This window comes from Colletotrichum fioriniae, assembly GCF_027942845.1.
Source record: "Colletotrichum fioriniae strain IMI 355084 chromosome Unknown scaffold_9, whole genome shotgun sequence".
NCBI classification, from domain to species: domain Eukaryota; kingdom Fungi; phylum Ascomycota; class Sordariomycetes; order Glomerellales; family Glomerellaceae; genus Colletotrichum; species Colletotrichum fioriniae.
Window position 1 is genome coordinate 1,641,181 of NW_027076845.1, and position 15,603 is coordinate 1,656,783.

The 15,603-nt window shown below is 52.5% G+C and overlaps 2 protein-coding genes across 2 annotated transcripts; both read left to right on the forward strand.

Moving 5' to 3' along the window:
- Positions 1-9,134: 9,134 nt before the first annotated feature.
- On the forward strand, positions 9,135-12,058 carry N0V96_007888 (uncharacterized protein; the record flags this gene model as incomplete). The annotated part of the gene is made up of 4 exons (XM_065758157.1): positions 9,135-9,206; positions 9,669-10,027; positions 10,195-10,946; positions 10,995-12,058. The coding sequence occupies 4 exons, from the start codon at positions 9,135-9,137 to the stop codon at positions 12,056-12,058; spliced, it is 2,247 nt and encodes a 748-aa protein (XP_065613299.1).
- Positions 12,059-14,253: 2,195 nt separating this feature from the next.
- EFM4 (Protein-lysine N-methyltransferase efm4) lies at positions 14,254-15,193 on the forward strand (the record flags this gene model as incomplete). Its single annotated transcript, XM_053194278.2, has 2 exons — positions 14,254-14,306; positions 14,422-15,193. The coding sequence occupies 2 exons, from the start codon at positions 14,254-14,256 to the stop codon at positions 15,191-15,193; spliced, it is 825 nt and encodes a 274-aa protein (XP_053048128.2).
- Positions 15,194-15,603: the final 410 nt, after the last annotated feature.

Consider the following 15,603-nt stretch of genomic DNA (forward strand, 5'->3'; position numbering starts at 1 on the left):
GCTGAAACACGACGGAAAGTTCTTCCGACCTAGCTCCCTCACGACGAACCAGTACAACTTTCTAAAAACGGCACAGGGGACTGATACAACACCATCAGCACCAACACTCAGTCTCGCTATGACAACCCGTCTGTGCGCCTCGAGATCGTTGCCGTCGCGATGAATTCAAATTGATTCACAGGAGGCACATACGGAGCCACTGGAGGAAGGGGATGGGCGTCGGGTATGACAATATTCACCAGAGCCTTTCTCCCGTCATACGGCGGCTTGAAGTATCTGCACAATGTTGATATTTTCGACTCGTCAGCCAAACGAATGGAGAACAAAACTCAGAAATGACTTGCAAGTACGAATGCAAGGTTTGGCCGGGTACAAACTCACCGCGTGTCCCTGTAAAAGTGGTTGACGTAGACTTCAAAGTTCGAGGCGGAACGAAACTTTGCCACCCTGAACTGGAAGGCGTCTGAACCGGCGCTCCAGCAGAGGACACCGTTGCTGGGGTAGTTGTTATCCGGGCCCTGGTTTGGGGTGACGCCGTCCCATTGCCAGGCCGCGCCGCAGTGTGCTCCGCTGACTTCTACGACGTCTTCCGTGTTGAAATCGTAAACGTCGACTAGATAGGATAGACGGCCGCCCCGAAAGTTAGTCTTGAAGGATTGCGTGCAACCGGCCCAGGCCACGCATTGCGCGGATGCGGTTTTGATGATCAACCGGGTTTGATGACTACTCACATTTGAGGGTGCAAGTGTATCGCTGGTCTCCGTCCTGTTTGCGGCAGACGGATTCGAGGTTGCTGAGAGTGAAGTCTTTCCATGGATACCGGAACTTGGTAGCTTCCTGTGTCTCTAGTACTGGCAGTGCTGACGCGAAAGAATGTAAAGACAACAGCACAAACAACGTGAGGAATCTCATGATGAGTGTTGAAAGAGAGCTCGAGTATAGATACCTGGCTTGCTGAGAGATGTCTTGGGAGCTTCGCAATATCGTAGACTCGAATTTATGCCACTTAGCCTTTGGAACCAGGCATAGGATCGAGGTGAGTCCTTGGAAGAGCTTTATAGAATCCCGGGAAGACAGCCTGTGACGACCTTGCTGGTCTTCAGGGCGGTAGCATATCATATGCCCAGACCGCCCTTGACCGGGTTGCCATCAAAGACGGATCATGATGCAAGCAACCGACGGTATGCTCACGCGGCCCGGTGCGAGCATCCGCGGTTGTGCATGGTAGTACACCATGACGATTGTTGATTATACGAGATATCAACCATGGCCAGATAAAGCTGGCAGTATAGCCAGGGAATGATAAATGCGGAAGGCACAGGATTGAGGGGATGTGCCTGAACACATCCGGATCGCTATTAATCTTAGGCCACAGTCATAGAGTTGTTCGAGGCAAAACAGCTCTAGCAAGTAATAAGAGCTACCGACGGTTGACAGAAGTTACGTAGTCTACAAGAAGCCCCTCGTGATAGCCTTTGCGATCAAAAAGTAGCCATGGCTTACCGTAACGTTCAATCGCTAATGCGGTCAAAGTAAGGCGGCCGAAGGAACAGGAAGAGAAACCATGGCCTTAAACACACAAAAGGGCTACAAGAATCTCAACGACCACGTAGTACCGCCCAGGAGTTCGATGGCCTTATCACTTGTCATGATTGACAGCCGTGTCCGCTCGGCCCGCCGACACCTATGGCGTCCATTCAGCAGAAATTTTTCCATTTTGTGTACCAGGCCGAGTTAGTCCTGATCGTACATCTTCCATGGAATATCATGCGTCTTTGGCCAAGGGATACCGACGTATCAAATGACATATATGCAACGGCAGATCACAGATGATTTTCCTTGTGCTACCGGGAGTGGCAAATTGCCTCTCTGTCTTTACGGCACAACTTCGTTCGTCTGGATAGCGGAAGAGATGCCGCACACAGTTGTTTGCTTGATACACGCTCCTTCCCTCGTCCCACCTCTGTTAGTTCACGGAACATCGGCACTCCAACAAGAAGCATATCCAGTCTCCTGGAAATTCAAGCTACTAGCGTGATCAACTGCAGCCATCCAGCTGACGATGCTGCGCCCTTGAGCCGGAAAGGGCGAACTGTCGAGCCGAATTTGGGCACCCATTCCTTTCCAGACAGATCGAGTAACGGCTGCTGCAGAGCAGTGAACCGAAGACTTGCCGCCCTTGAGGCCAACGCATATTTGGTGTGATACCGCTCATGGACTTATCACGCTGTTGTCAGCGGTCGCTTGATGGTTCCTCTTCGGGTATGGGAGGCAGCGATCGAGCGGTGAGATGCTTATTCGAACATCCAATAGATATACGAGGCTGGTTTTGGCAATGCTGGCGGTGCGTCCGTTGTCGATCTCCGAGGTGAAGCCGTTGGAAGGCAGCACAGCTATCGTTGACTTGGCATTTATCTGGTTGCCCTACGGCTCGTAGTCGAAAGACAGTAACATCATGTTCAACAGACTACCCTGCTCTGATATCCAAGGATAATAATGACAGTCCAGCAGGCCTCACACCGCTCTTCACACAATTATGTTGTCTATACGATTCACAATACGATGAAGTAATCACAGCGTTTTGTGCAGAGCACTCGTGTAACCGGTTCATGTAGCTGCTCAGGAAACCATCCTGGGTAACTAAGCTTCGTGTTGCCGGCCCATGATGTGACCAGGATTGATATTGAGAAACCCAACGGGACCTGTTGCCACGAGGACTGAAGGTTGGACGGTGGAATGTAGGCACAGACTAGTCTCTTTGACGGCTCCACTCGTGACAGGCAAACGACAGACGACGTTGGTGTTGTTGAGTGTCTTGAAGCAACAGCTTGGCAAAGGTTAAACAGACCTTTCACACAATAAGGCGCGCATTTCGCCTTGGGTCTTACCGGCTTCTTCGTGAAATGAGGACTTGCTCTGGCAGCTGAGATTAGACGAAGGCGGTATGGTCAATGCCTGTACATTCTTCTTGATACAACCGAAGACTTCATTGTGGTCTGGTGCCTGATGGACGGCGCAACGAAGATGGGTCACCCATTTCTGGCAGTGGAAAGGCCGTCTCGAGACTTCGAATCCCGGACTCTAACCTCTAGCTGCAGTATAGTACTTTGAATCTCGCCTGCATATGATATCGAAGTCATTGTATCTCACTTCTGATGCCACTCGAATTAACGGCGGTGTATAAGTTATTGAGTCGACTATTTGCACGAGACCTCTACTAGATCCTATTGGGAGCAAATATGCGAATAGTTCGGAATCAATGGCATCATTACGTGGCAGAAAGTACGAGCACAGCCAGTGATCAGCCGTGTCATCTTGAACAAGCCACATCATAGTCCCATTTAACCACCGCGGGCCATCAGAGAATACGCTGGCCAAGCTGTAATTAAATATTCGTGAAGTGGATCGTCGTCTTAGAAGTGAAAGAGAAGGAGCTCAAGGGAGCAATTACTAGTACATATCTTGAGATGAAATTACGACGCCTAAGCATGTCTCGATTGCTTTCGAGTACTTTGATTATCTGTGTTATCCTTTTGAAGTCAATGGTCCTACGTCTATGAATCTGGGCCGAGAACGACTACAAACGTCATGTCAAAACAGCTCTTTCGTTATTCTTGGGAACTCAAAACTCTTCGCCTCATCTCCAAGTTAGTCATTGCCTCTTCGTAATTACTGGGACAATCAATGCCAACTACTAAGCCTAGTGAGTTCACCATCAGCCGGACCTCAAGTTCTGTCTCACAACGTGGTCTGAAATTCGGTATACTCTTGTAAGCTGTCGCTTTATCTAGCTCATCACAATCCTGCAGAGTCAGCGTCATAATTGCAGTAATCAAGAACTGACGTTGTTGGTCCTCTTTTCTGGACTCGCCCCAGAGACTGGGCCTTCCCTGCAGTCACACTCAAAATGATCAACTCGGAAGCGATGGCATTTTGTTTTATTTACTTTTTATTTAGCTCATTACCGATTCTTGATAGCAACGCAATTTTCCGCATCACCAAGCTCTACCTAGCTATGACGATTATTAGTAACCTCGACCTTTATAGTCGTTCCACTACGCAGAAGACACGGGGTAGAAGAATCACCTCCTGAAACGAACCAGCGCAAACCATAACCAAGGCTGTCATGGCCCGCATCATTCACGTCTCAACATACAATCACGTCCTTGACAGAGCCGAGTCTCGAGTCGCGGATGGCAGGCCCCGCTGACTGATAGTATCTGCCGGGGCCGCTGAGTAAACCGCGGGCCGCGGACCACGGGAACTTATACGGGACGGAACCGCAGGCGTCCCGAGGAGGAACCCCCTCGGTCCTAAGTACCACAGTGCTATTCTGGGCTCCAGATATCAAAGACATTTTCAAGGTAATATTAGTGATGGGTTGACTCCATCGCGGCCTCTCGCCGAATTATTTCCCATTTTTTGGGGTTACGGACATTCCCGTGTTGCCCTGGAGCGCCTTGCCTTGAGGGATCGCGAGAAGTGGTTATCGATCATTCTAAAGCATCCATCAGACCAACAATGATTGCTTGCCAAGCAAACGAGACTTAGTACTAATGTGTCGTATTCCCTCTTGGCAGCATTCGGTTCTAGAACTCCTGCAGAAAATCAATACTTCGGCCGAGATCCCGGATCTATTGGACTCAGCCATGATGATGATTACCTGCATACCTTCACATCAGCCTTGCATGATGCATATGACAAGAACGACAAGGGCACCTTCGGCACTCCAACAAATGTCCGCTGAAACACAATCGGTTGTTGGTGAAGAGGTCTACAGATAATACTGCTGCTTTTCTTGTCACGACTCGAGCAGTAAAAGCTCTACACCGAGAAACGTCAGGCATGGAGATCACCACGTCTCGATTCCATCGCAAGGCACTTTCTCCCAACTTGAAAGCCAGCATTTCCTGGACTTGTATCCCGTACAAAAGTTTGCTGGCAGTCACGAATGCAGTAGGTATGGCTTGATCTGCTGATTCCCCAGGGATCAGCATAAAAGGTCAGATGGCATTGTGGTGTCGTGTCATTGTGGATGGCGGCGAGATCTGCGGTCCCCAGCAGCCATTGTTGAACATGGAGTGGTGAACCTGGTGGACTGCGGAGCCCCTCCTCCTCCTGCTTGGCCCCCCTTTCGCTTGTCTTAGGTGAGGTGAGCTGGAAAAAGCCCGAGCCATCCCTGATTCGGATAAGTCCAGTTGCGGAGAGAGATACCTGTAAAGACAGAGGGAGAGAGCGAGTCGCCTCCCACCGCCAATGGAAGTCCGCTCTCTAGAGACTGCGAGTCTGGAATGGCACTAATGGACGAGTCGGATTTGCCCTCTCCAGGGTCGGGGGACCCCCTTTCCATCCTCTCTCAGTACGACGGGGGCTATTAATAGACCTTAACCACGCCAAACAAACTTTTTTTTGCAGAGGAGCTTGAAGCAAAAGGGTCTCCCCTCCCCCCCTCCCCCTCCACCCCATTTTTTGTGCAAGACCCTTGCCGACATTGGATTGCTTGGCCGGCCGTCTGCATGCTTCTCCCAGCTGTATGCGAGTCTCTGAACAACTGCCCGGGTTGAATGGCAGAAAGTCAAGCTCAAAGGGCACTGCAGTCGGTAGCACGGGTGAAGAAGACGACGTGAACATAAGTTATATTCTTCGTCAAGTTCTCGTTTGAGTCCCACTTCAGAACATGGGGTCCGGAGACACGGGCCTTGAACTGTTGCTCTAGAGCGACAAAGTAACTTTGTGGACTCTATTTCATCTACAGTAGAATGTCATTTCTCACGATTTGATTCAAATGACGCACCATGACTCACCCCCCGGTAGCTTCACTGCAAAAGCACACGTGTTTATCATTTGCCATGAACTGTACTACGTATGCGGCACCTGTACTTCATTCAACATGAAGAACTCTACTGAGCTTACTGTTGGCCCTGTTTTCTCTGTCCCCAGCAGGATGATTGGTAGCTTCATCTTGCTCTGGAGACGGCTCCACCTAAGCTCTCTAGGCTCGAGGTTCATCGATTTGCCAGAACTCATTTGCTCGGTTGTAAAGATAGCATCTAGCTATGAGGTTAGTCCTGTTAGTTGCAGCAAAGTAGGATATCATGGCCACCGCATCTCCTGTTTATACCCTGAAAATAGCTCTGCGCGTCTAGAGGAAACGTCCCATCGCCGATGATGCATAAAGGGACCGGAGACTAGAACAGCTGATAAGCATCTTGAGACGGTCGAAAGACTGGAGCTTAGTTTCTTGCAAACACGGCTTAAGGAATGCCAAGCCGGACGTATCGTTATAGGTGCGATGGCTTGTTCATGCTGCAGATATCCGTATGCTTGCTGATAAGTTAATGATACCACCTCTGCGAATATGGAGCTAAAGTCTCATGGGCGTGAAGCCGTCTCATATCGAAGGGAGACAAAGCATCGTGAGGTGGGGGAGGAGACCACACGGGCAAGCCTTCGCCGAGAATAAGGTGAGAGAGCTCCCCACTGCTCATTTGCAGTTAAAGTGATAGAGGAGAACACACGAAGAAAAACCACCTTGGCACGCCGCACCTGGACAGTTATGCCCACGAACAAGGTTCCGTTAGGGCTGAGCTTTCCGAGCTGCGCCTGTTCGGCGGGGATAAGGTAGGTGGTACTCACGTTGACTATTGCATGGCCTCTGGAAAGAGTATTTCCAGATGCCCACCATGAACTCTGTTGTTTGCTGTGAAATGTCGTCATTTCCCAGATTGCCAAAATTGTATGCCCAAGCCTGTTGAATCTGTCCCAAGTACCAAGACATCGACGAGGGTTCGCATTACCTCCTGACTTTTTTTTGAGATGAAGAACGGCCGCAAGAGACGTGCACCTTTCTACATGCTTGCAGGGTAGACGTAAGTGAGTGCTCAATGCTGTCGGGAAAGTCGTAGCCCAATGCTTGGGTGCAAAGCCTGGGATTCGGCAACCCTCTCTGCCCCTCCCTTCTGCACTATACCACTCAGCTTGGGCAACTCACGGATTATGGGTGGTCCGCTTTCCCCGTCTACGCATGCTGTTCGGGGCTGGGTGTCAGCCGCAGGGCCGCAGCGTTATTGCGCGGTCGGTGATTTTTGACAACGGGGATGCAGGCCAAGGGCCGGCTAGTCTGGGCCGGGTTTGGCCTGCTTGGTGCAGGGTGGCAGCAGCTCTCCCGCAATACCGAGTGGCCAAGAAGGTGACTGAAGGCGAACGAGGATGCTGCTGAACCATGAAGGGTCGTCGTTGCTGATGAAGGACGAATGAGCTCGTGGTTGTACTTCGGATGAAGGCTTGTGTAGATTTGAAGCCCAACGATGTTTAAGCCTATTACGTCCAGTCTTGAGCTGAATTCTCGAAAGATCTGATGTTGAGAATGCTCGAGCCCGTGCCACCATCCTAATAACCATCAGATACATCGCTGTTGCTGACAGATGGCAAGCATTTGTTAGCCTTGAAGTTGGCTTACTTGCCGCGAGCTCCGGACAGAAACACTACATGTAAGTAAGCTCAGAACCGGAGCGAGGAAGACGTGGGATCTGGTGTCGTTTCCTTAGCTGTCTCTCTCAAGGCTTCCTTCGAATAGTCAGTTCCCCATCCGATAATTCGTTTCGCGAGGCACTTTCTCGTGTCTGTAGCTCGTTCCCAGTGGGGAGAAGAAGGTCAATTGGTGAAAAGGCAATTGATCAGCCCTATCCTGGCGTGGGATCCCACCACGACACCATTCACCTCCTCAGTTCTGATTACGTCCCCCTCTTCCACATTCCGCCCATTTCCATCGGGTTGAATCGAATTTACCGTTGACATCCACAACTGACCATTGAGCAACCCGCTAGTCTCGCCCGTTATCAATTCGTTGTTCTACCGCTCATCGTTCGACTTTGCCATCCAACCGCTTGGCTTTCGAGGCTTTATCTTTGGGTTGCCGATGACAAGACCTCGAACGACGACCCCTGACGACGCGGATCGAAACCAGCCTGTGTTTCACCAAACGACCCCAGATCCCTCCCCCACAGCAGCTGTAGCGTGTCGCTCATCGTCCCCCACGAGAATCGAGCCTTAACCGCTGTTCGTCTGAAGAGAGGTAACCCCAGCCAGTGATACATAGAGGCAGCCGAAGGAGAGACCCGGCAGAAAGACTCGACGGAGGAGAAAGCGCGTCTCTCCAATCCTTTCCTATAGCTATTCGTCTTTGGCCTGCGATTGCTGGTCGAGAATGGTATAGCGTTGCACGCCAGGACTGGACGGACAGACAGACAGACTCTGACAGCCTCCATCAAAGCAGCCATCAGCAGCACCCTAGCATCAAGCCATCAGCGAATCCAGCTCCCCAGCTCGTGAGGAGTATCCGTACGGCGACCTGGGTTGACTTGTGCACAGCCCCAAGGAAGCCCCTCCAAGGAACCCAGACCTAGACCCAGTCGCCCAGCGCGGCATCCGCTTCTGCAGATTGGGTAGCCAATCCCAACCAATCCATCTGTTCTTCTGCCTGTTGCTCTGGTGGTGGTGCTTCCTTTGGCGGGCACCTGCACACGTAGGTTAGATTGAACTTGGGTGAGAAGTGGACAGACAGGGTCTTGCAGACGCAGAACCGCAGGCGCAGGCGCAGGCGCGCAAAAAATAGGAACAGGGACCAGCAGGACGGGCTGATCAATCTCTCGTCTTGCCATCCTCTTGCTTCCCTTTCTTGCTTGCCGCTGGTTGCTAGCTGTCATTGCTTCTGCCACTGCATCTCGACCTTGCACATCGACGGACAGACAAGATTCGAGCCGACATTTGACTGAGCCAAGCTGAGCTGAAGCGAAGCCTGTCCCGCTACGTTGCTGCGTACCCCCGGAAGCAAGCAAGCAAGCAAGCAAGCAAGCTGCGCGTTCGGTCCACCATCCGGTCTCGTGTATCTGTCTTGTCTCTGCTTTCTCTCATTTTCAGTCTGTTCAGCCAGTCAGTCAGTCAACCCACGGGCTGTGCCGTTTAGCATACCTAGGACGATCGATCTGCTTGCTCCCTTTTTACCCGCAGTGTTCCAGTGGAGGGCAAGCGTCCCAAACAAGCAACAAGGGAACAAGAAAAAGCCCAATAAACAAAAAAAAGAAGAAGCCAGGCTGGACTGCGGCGGCTGCGCACAACGACATCACAGTGTTATAATGCCGGCCTTCGGTCGCATTGGAAGGCACCACAACCGCTCGCAGCAAGCACTTGTTGAACCGGGCGGAGAGGTTGCTGCTGGATCTGGCTCAGGTTCAGGAGGTTCAGCGGCATCACATCCCACGCCTGGTCCTTCCGGCCCTGCTGGTGCCGCCGGTGCTCCTTCCTCCTCATCTCACTCTCACTCCTCCTCCCTCGCTCCTGCCTTGAGTGCAGGCTCTGGCACAACCACGGCCAACAACGCCGCCGGCGCTAATAGTCTCAATCAAATTACCCCCCATTCAGCCTCGTCGACCGCCTTCAGCTCCAGCGAATCCTTTGACATCCACCCAAACCAGCTGGCCGCTCATCAACAACATCAGCTCCAACAGCAACAGCAGCAGCAACTCCTTCAACAACAACAACACCAGCAGCAAGGGCAGCAAGGGCCATCTCCACTGCAGCAGCCCCACGATTACCATCCTCCTGCCTCGACCTCGCGCAACTCCCTCCTATTGCAGCACCACAATCCACCCATAGCTGATTTGCGCCAGAGGAGTCAGCAGGATTACACCGACTCCGTCTCCCGCTCCCAGTCACAGCGCTACCCGCCCGGCGTGGCCCCCTACTCCAACAACGCCAAACCCGGCGCTGCATCTAGCTCCGTCGACAACCTCAGAACTTCCGTCAACAGCACCTCATCTGCTCCCGCCTCCGCTCAACCTCAAGCAACTTCACCTCTTCCGCAACAGCAACCCGCCCCCTGTCCCCGAAAAGCGATCTGCACGAAAGCTGCTCAGGAACATTTTGGGCGGATCGGGCCGCGATCATCACAACACCCCGCCCCCCAACCTACTCCCCGCCAAGTTCCTACGATAACACCGGTGGTCTTGCTCGCCGACCGTCCAAAAGAGTGAGCAACCCACCACCCGCAAGAATTACTTTGTCCCAGCAGCCATCTCAGCAGTCCTTGGACCAACAATCTGTCGACTGGCCACTTACGGCACCTCATCAACAACCCTCCCCCTTACAGGGCGTCGGCGAGACCGAACATCACCAATTTGCACAAGACCCTAACAGAGACCCTCGTCTACAGAACCCCGATTCCAATCGCAACTCCATTCGCTACATCCCGACCGACTTCGACAATACCCCCTACGAAGAAGCCGACTACGGAGATCGCCAGCCACAGCAGATCCCGACCGTACAGGAACAGCACCAACACGGTCAGCAGCCTGCTTACGACCCCTCACAGCAGCAGTACCAGCAACAATACTCCAACCAGCAGCCGGGTCAGTACCAAGCTGGACCACCCACGATCTACACTAGTCACTTGGGTGCCGGTTCGCATCAAAACCCCGAGACTGTTTCCCAGTTGTCGCATGAATCACCCATCACTGATTCAGACGCTCTGTCGGCAAACGTACATTCCAACCAAACCTCCCCCGCAGTGAGGTACGCCGTACAGACCACAGACAGCCCGCTGCCTCCCACGCTCCCTCCTGCCCAGCAAGGAGGACCTCAAGCCCAGCAGCAGCCGCCGCAGCAGCAGAATATGGCCCCTCCCTCTGGCGGCCCTCCCCCGAACAGACGATCCCAAGAGACAGAGAAGGCATTGCGCAGTCAGGTCGACGCATCTGCAGGCCCTCCCGGTTACAGACAAAGCCAGACCATGCCTCCCACCACTGGCAGCGCCAACGCTGCCTTCCGACCCGGCGGTGCTGCAGACTCGCGGCAGTTCGAAGGCGCCACCGGAGAGCAAGGCCGGAACAGTCCACAGCCCTCCAACCCCGATCGCGATGGCACAGATCCCGACAAATTCAAGGAGCTTCGTAAGGAGGACATGACTGCTGTGTTGGAAGTGTACTAACAAGTCACAGTAACTAAGTATAAGAATGTTAAGCGGTTGTACTTTGACGGCAAGACCCAGATCGATAACCTCAACTCTCAAATTGAGGTGCTGCAAAATGCAGTCGCCAACCAGCGAATGTCACAGTCGCGGACTGCCCTCGACGACAGCGAGTATATAACGAGATTCAGCCGTCTGAATGGTGCTATCAACAACCTCTCGTTCAATATCAGAAAAGATTGGCGTACAGTACCGCAGTGGTTAGACATGTTCGTCAGCATTGATGCTCTTAAGACCGGAAAACAAGAGATGACAGCCGTTGGTCGTGCCGTCATTACCAGGTGGATTGTAGAAGAGATCTTCAACAAGTGCTTTCACCCCGGCCTCAACTTCGAGCTCAGCCGGCAGCTGAAGGAGATTGAGCTCAACATCCGCCGTTTCTCGTACACGATGAGCAGCCAAGAAGAGTTCGATGCATTGACAAATAAGGTCGTGAGCTGGCGAATGGCTACTCTTGAGGGTCTGCAGAGAGTTCTCAACTCTCCGGAGAGTGCAGATAACAGGGCGGACTTTACCCGGATGTGTACATCGAACCTCACGGCGACACTTTTCCAGTACATGACAGACCCGCCGCCAGCTGGAGTGGACGGCAGCGCATCCATGATTGTTGAATTGGCCGTGGGCATCGCAGCCAACCTGCCGCTAGAGAGCAGAGATGTCGCAATCAACTATCCCCTACCTGGAGACCCGATTCAACTTAACATCATGGATGTCGAGAAGACGCCGCTTCCGCCTTTGGAAATTCAAAAAGCGGAGGGCGAAGCAGAGGCTGACGAAGGCGATAAAGACAAGAGCGGCAAGAACCAACGGGCGGACAAGACCAAGAGCGGTATGTTCACAAATATACTCAGCGGTGGACCGCAGGCGGGCCGCAAGGGCAGCACTGCGTCGTCAATCGTTGGCACAAGTACTGATACCGCCCTTCCTTCAGCTCTTCCCCCTAAGGACAACAGCACGGTGCGACTTGCGGGCTTCCCGGTAGTGGAAGTTCGTGGTCGCCAGGTTCTTGTCAAGGCGACTGTTTGGGCACTTTGAGCGTATGTCAGATAAGCCGAGTGCGAAGAAAGATGGCAGTCCATGTAGATGAGCAGTATTTCCAATCGAATTTGCTGCGTTACTGGCATGGAGAGAGGTCCATACTGGTTGAAGGACCTTGGCCAAAAGGAAGGGGACAGGAGTCACCATCAACAATGCGGATGGAAAGGGGCGGAACTCATGACTGAAGATTCACATTCATACCAGAAGGAACGCTTGGATGTCTGCTCGCTATTGAAAACAGAGAGCCCAGATAGTCTCCAGGGTACCTTCACAAGTTGCTTGCTTTCTTGCCGTTTCTCACAATCATCCCGTTCCCGAATCACGACCGTGTGCTGCCCAGATAGCCGCAACGCACCTCAGGCTTGCGGCTGGAATCTCCCTTTGGCTCGATCAGGACACACGATGCGCCGTCAAAGGGACACTGCGGGCTGATGTTAGCTCGTGCGACTTGGACGTGCTGTCACGTTCGTGATATTTCAAGGTGGGTGACTGACTCTGTTGTAGTCCGCCGGGCAGACCTGGGCATCTCGTCCTGTCAAGTTACATTTGTTGCTCATCTGCGTACAAGTCTGTTGCAAAGCGATATCAGCCTTCAAGAACGATTTTTTGATATGTGTGCCCGGGTCTATATAGGAAAGTCTTACACCTCTGGTTCTGGTCTCTTCCTGACCCGGAGTCTGTCTCGCTCCGAGATGAACCTGACGGCGGTCGATATGGTCTGCTGGCGCGACGGCGCCGCTTGCGCTGAGAGCTAGGAAGAGGAAGAGGGCGAGGCTGAGGAGGAAGTGGAAGTTGTACATTGTTGTTCTCGTTTGTTCCGAGAAGTTGCAAATGTAACCCTGGAGCCTAGTTGAGTTCCTATTCGATGAGTGGCAGAAGTTCCTCAGGTTTTTGAATAATGATTATCGTATTTGATTTGTATAGAGCGAGCGCCAAGAGCTGACTCTCAAATTAAAAGTCTCCGACGTGAGTTTGGCGATTCGCCGTAGAGAAGAAGAGAACGAGTGGATGAAGGAAAGAAGGGCGACGGGCTGCTACGGTGTCAGTGTGCGCCGTATGTCTGTATATGAACGAACTTCACGACACCAGACGAAACGTCACCTTTCTCCTCTCTTCCCCCTTCCCCAAACCCCCTCCTCTTCTCTGTCAGCAGCGCGCGGTCGTGCTCTTTAAACATGGATATTTGAGACGAAAAGTATCACAGCAAGCAAACACATTTGTGGCGAGGTTCTCCTCTGGTGTAGGAGGTACTTAGGTCACCAGGTAAATAGGCCATGTAGAACACAGACCTCTCTCTCTCTCTCTCTCTCTCTCTCTCTCTCTCTCTCTCTCTCTCTCTCTCTCTCTCTCTCTTGTCCATAGAAGTCATCACGTACCAACTGTGCGTTATTTCTCAGCTTATATGTAATCTATACTTCTCTAACCCCTCGACGCGCGTGGTTACATTGCTGTCGAAACGGTTTTGCATTTCGCGGGCTGCGAGAGAATTTGTAGGCGTAGGAGACTGAGGGGGGAGAGGCTCGTGTGGGTGCAGTAGCTTGTCTGGTGTTTGTTCTACCATTGGCACCGCACCAACTATTTTGGAAACGTCAATGCTCCCACTGTCCTATCTGTTTACTTCTACTCTTTGGTCTGATTCTTTGAGAAAGTAGAAACGGATCAAATTTCCTGAAGAACCGGTTGACAAAGCAGTGTCATCTACCCAACTTCATCAATCTATCAAATACAAATCAGTTGTTTGCCCTCATCTTTTTACATCAGATTCTACCCCACAGCTCGCTCATAACCGCCCTTTCGATTTAGGTTTTTGCTCTTCCAAAACCCAATCAACCAACCAATGTTGAGCTGCCAGATGCCAGAACCTTTTGACCCTACAACAACTTTCCGGTTAACCCCTCCATTGCCAGGGCAAGGATCCCTAGCACCTCCGAGCCAGAACAGAACAGAAACCAGGCCAGGAAGTGGGGGTGTCCCACCTACAAGCCATCAGAGCCTCACCGCCTTCCACTCCGGGTCGAAAACGGCACAACACCCCGCCAAACTTCTTTCGCGATGGCATCAAATTTGGGATCCAAAGTGTCAGGTTGAAGGATAGCTGATCATTTTCCATTTTCTCGGCATAACGACCTCCCCCTTTACCGAGCTGTTACACTACATCTCGAACTCCGATTCTGACCACAACACCGCCCAAAATGGCATCTACCCCAGCACACCTGGAGCCCTCCAAGCTCGGGACAAAAGAATAGTTCGTCACTCAAATCATCACCCCTCCACGCCACGAATGAATAAGATAACACACATCGCACAACACTCGACTCCCTTACCAAGGAATATCCTCAACTAACGGGTCCACTAAACAGCTGGGCCTCCCTCTACACAACCGAACTCACAAACAACGCCCAGAACCCAGAAGACCGCGGCACAGTCTGGTTCGACGACTCGGACGCCGAGTCAAAGCTGCTGACCTACCTTGAGGACCTCACAGAGTCCGCCCCCTTCGACCACTCCCTCCGCCAAGCCGACGCCACCTTCCTCGACCTCGGCTGCGGCAACGGCTCCCTCCTCTTCGCCCTCCGCGACGAGGGCTGGGCCGGCCGCGCCCTCGGCGTGGACTATGCCCCGCAGAGCGTCGAGCTCGCGCGCCGGATCGCGGAGCAGAGACAGCAAGCTGCTGCTGCCACCAAGGAGGATGAGGACATGTCCGATGCACCGCAGCCCGGGGAGGACGATGAGGAGGTAGACGCCAGAGAGCCAGAGTTTGAAGAGTGGGATGTCCTAAACGGACCCTGGGAAACCGTGCTCAACGGGCCCCAAAAGGACGGATGGGACGTCGTTCTCGACAAGGGCACTTTTGACGCAATCTGCCTCAGCGACGAAAAGGACGCGCAGGGCCGGCGCATTTGTGAGGGCTACAGGGGCCGCGCGCTTCGCCTCGTCAAGCCTGGCGGCCTGCTCCTCATCACGAGCTGCAATTGGACAGAGGAGGAGCTCAGGAAATGGTTCGAGGGCCCTTCCAACGAGGGAGATGCGGGCAAGTTTGTTGCTGTGGGCAAGGTGGATTACCCTAGCTTTACCTTTGGCGGAGCCAAGGGCCAGACCATAAGCAGTTTGTGCTTCCAGAGACAGGCATAGCCAAGGTAGAGCATCATGCAACGACGAGTTAGACGAATGACAAGACTTTCAAGATACCCCGAAAAAGAACGTCGGTCACGACGGTACTAGATAACATTCTTCGTTATTGCATCTCGTTTCTCTGACGGCTGCTGGTGTATCATACAATGTGTTTCTTTAATGGGGGAATGTCAGGCAATGTCACCTACGCTCAACCACGCACGTCCTCCATTTTGCCCCATCTACGGGCGCTTCCGTACCCTTGGAGACATCTCTCCTCACCTGAACCGCTAGTAAAAACCTCGCCTCTCTCTGTCTAGTTAGTCTTCTTTTTTTGTGTAAAGCCTGACAGGGAAACCGGAGTAGCACCCGACACCGTGTAGCGTTTAGTCGAAGCATGCAATGTAAGAGACTTGGGACGGTCCTGATAA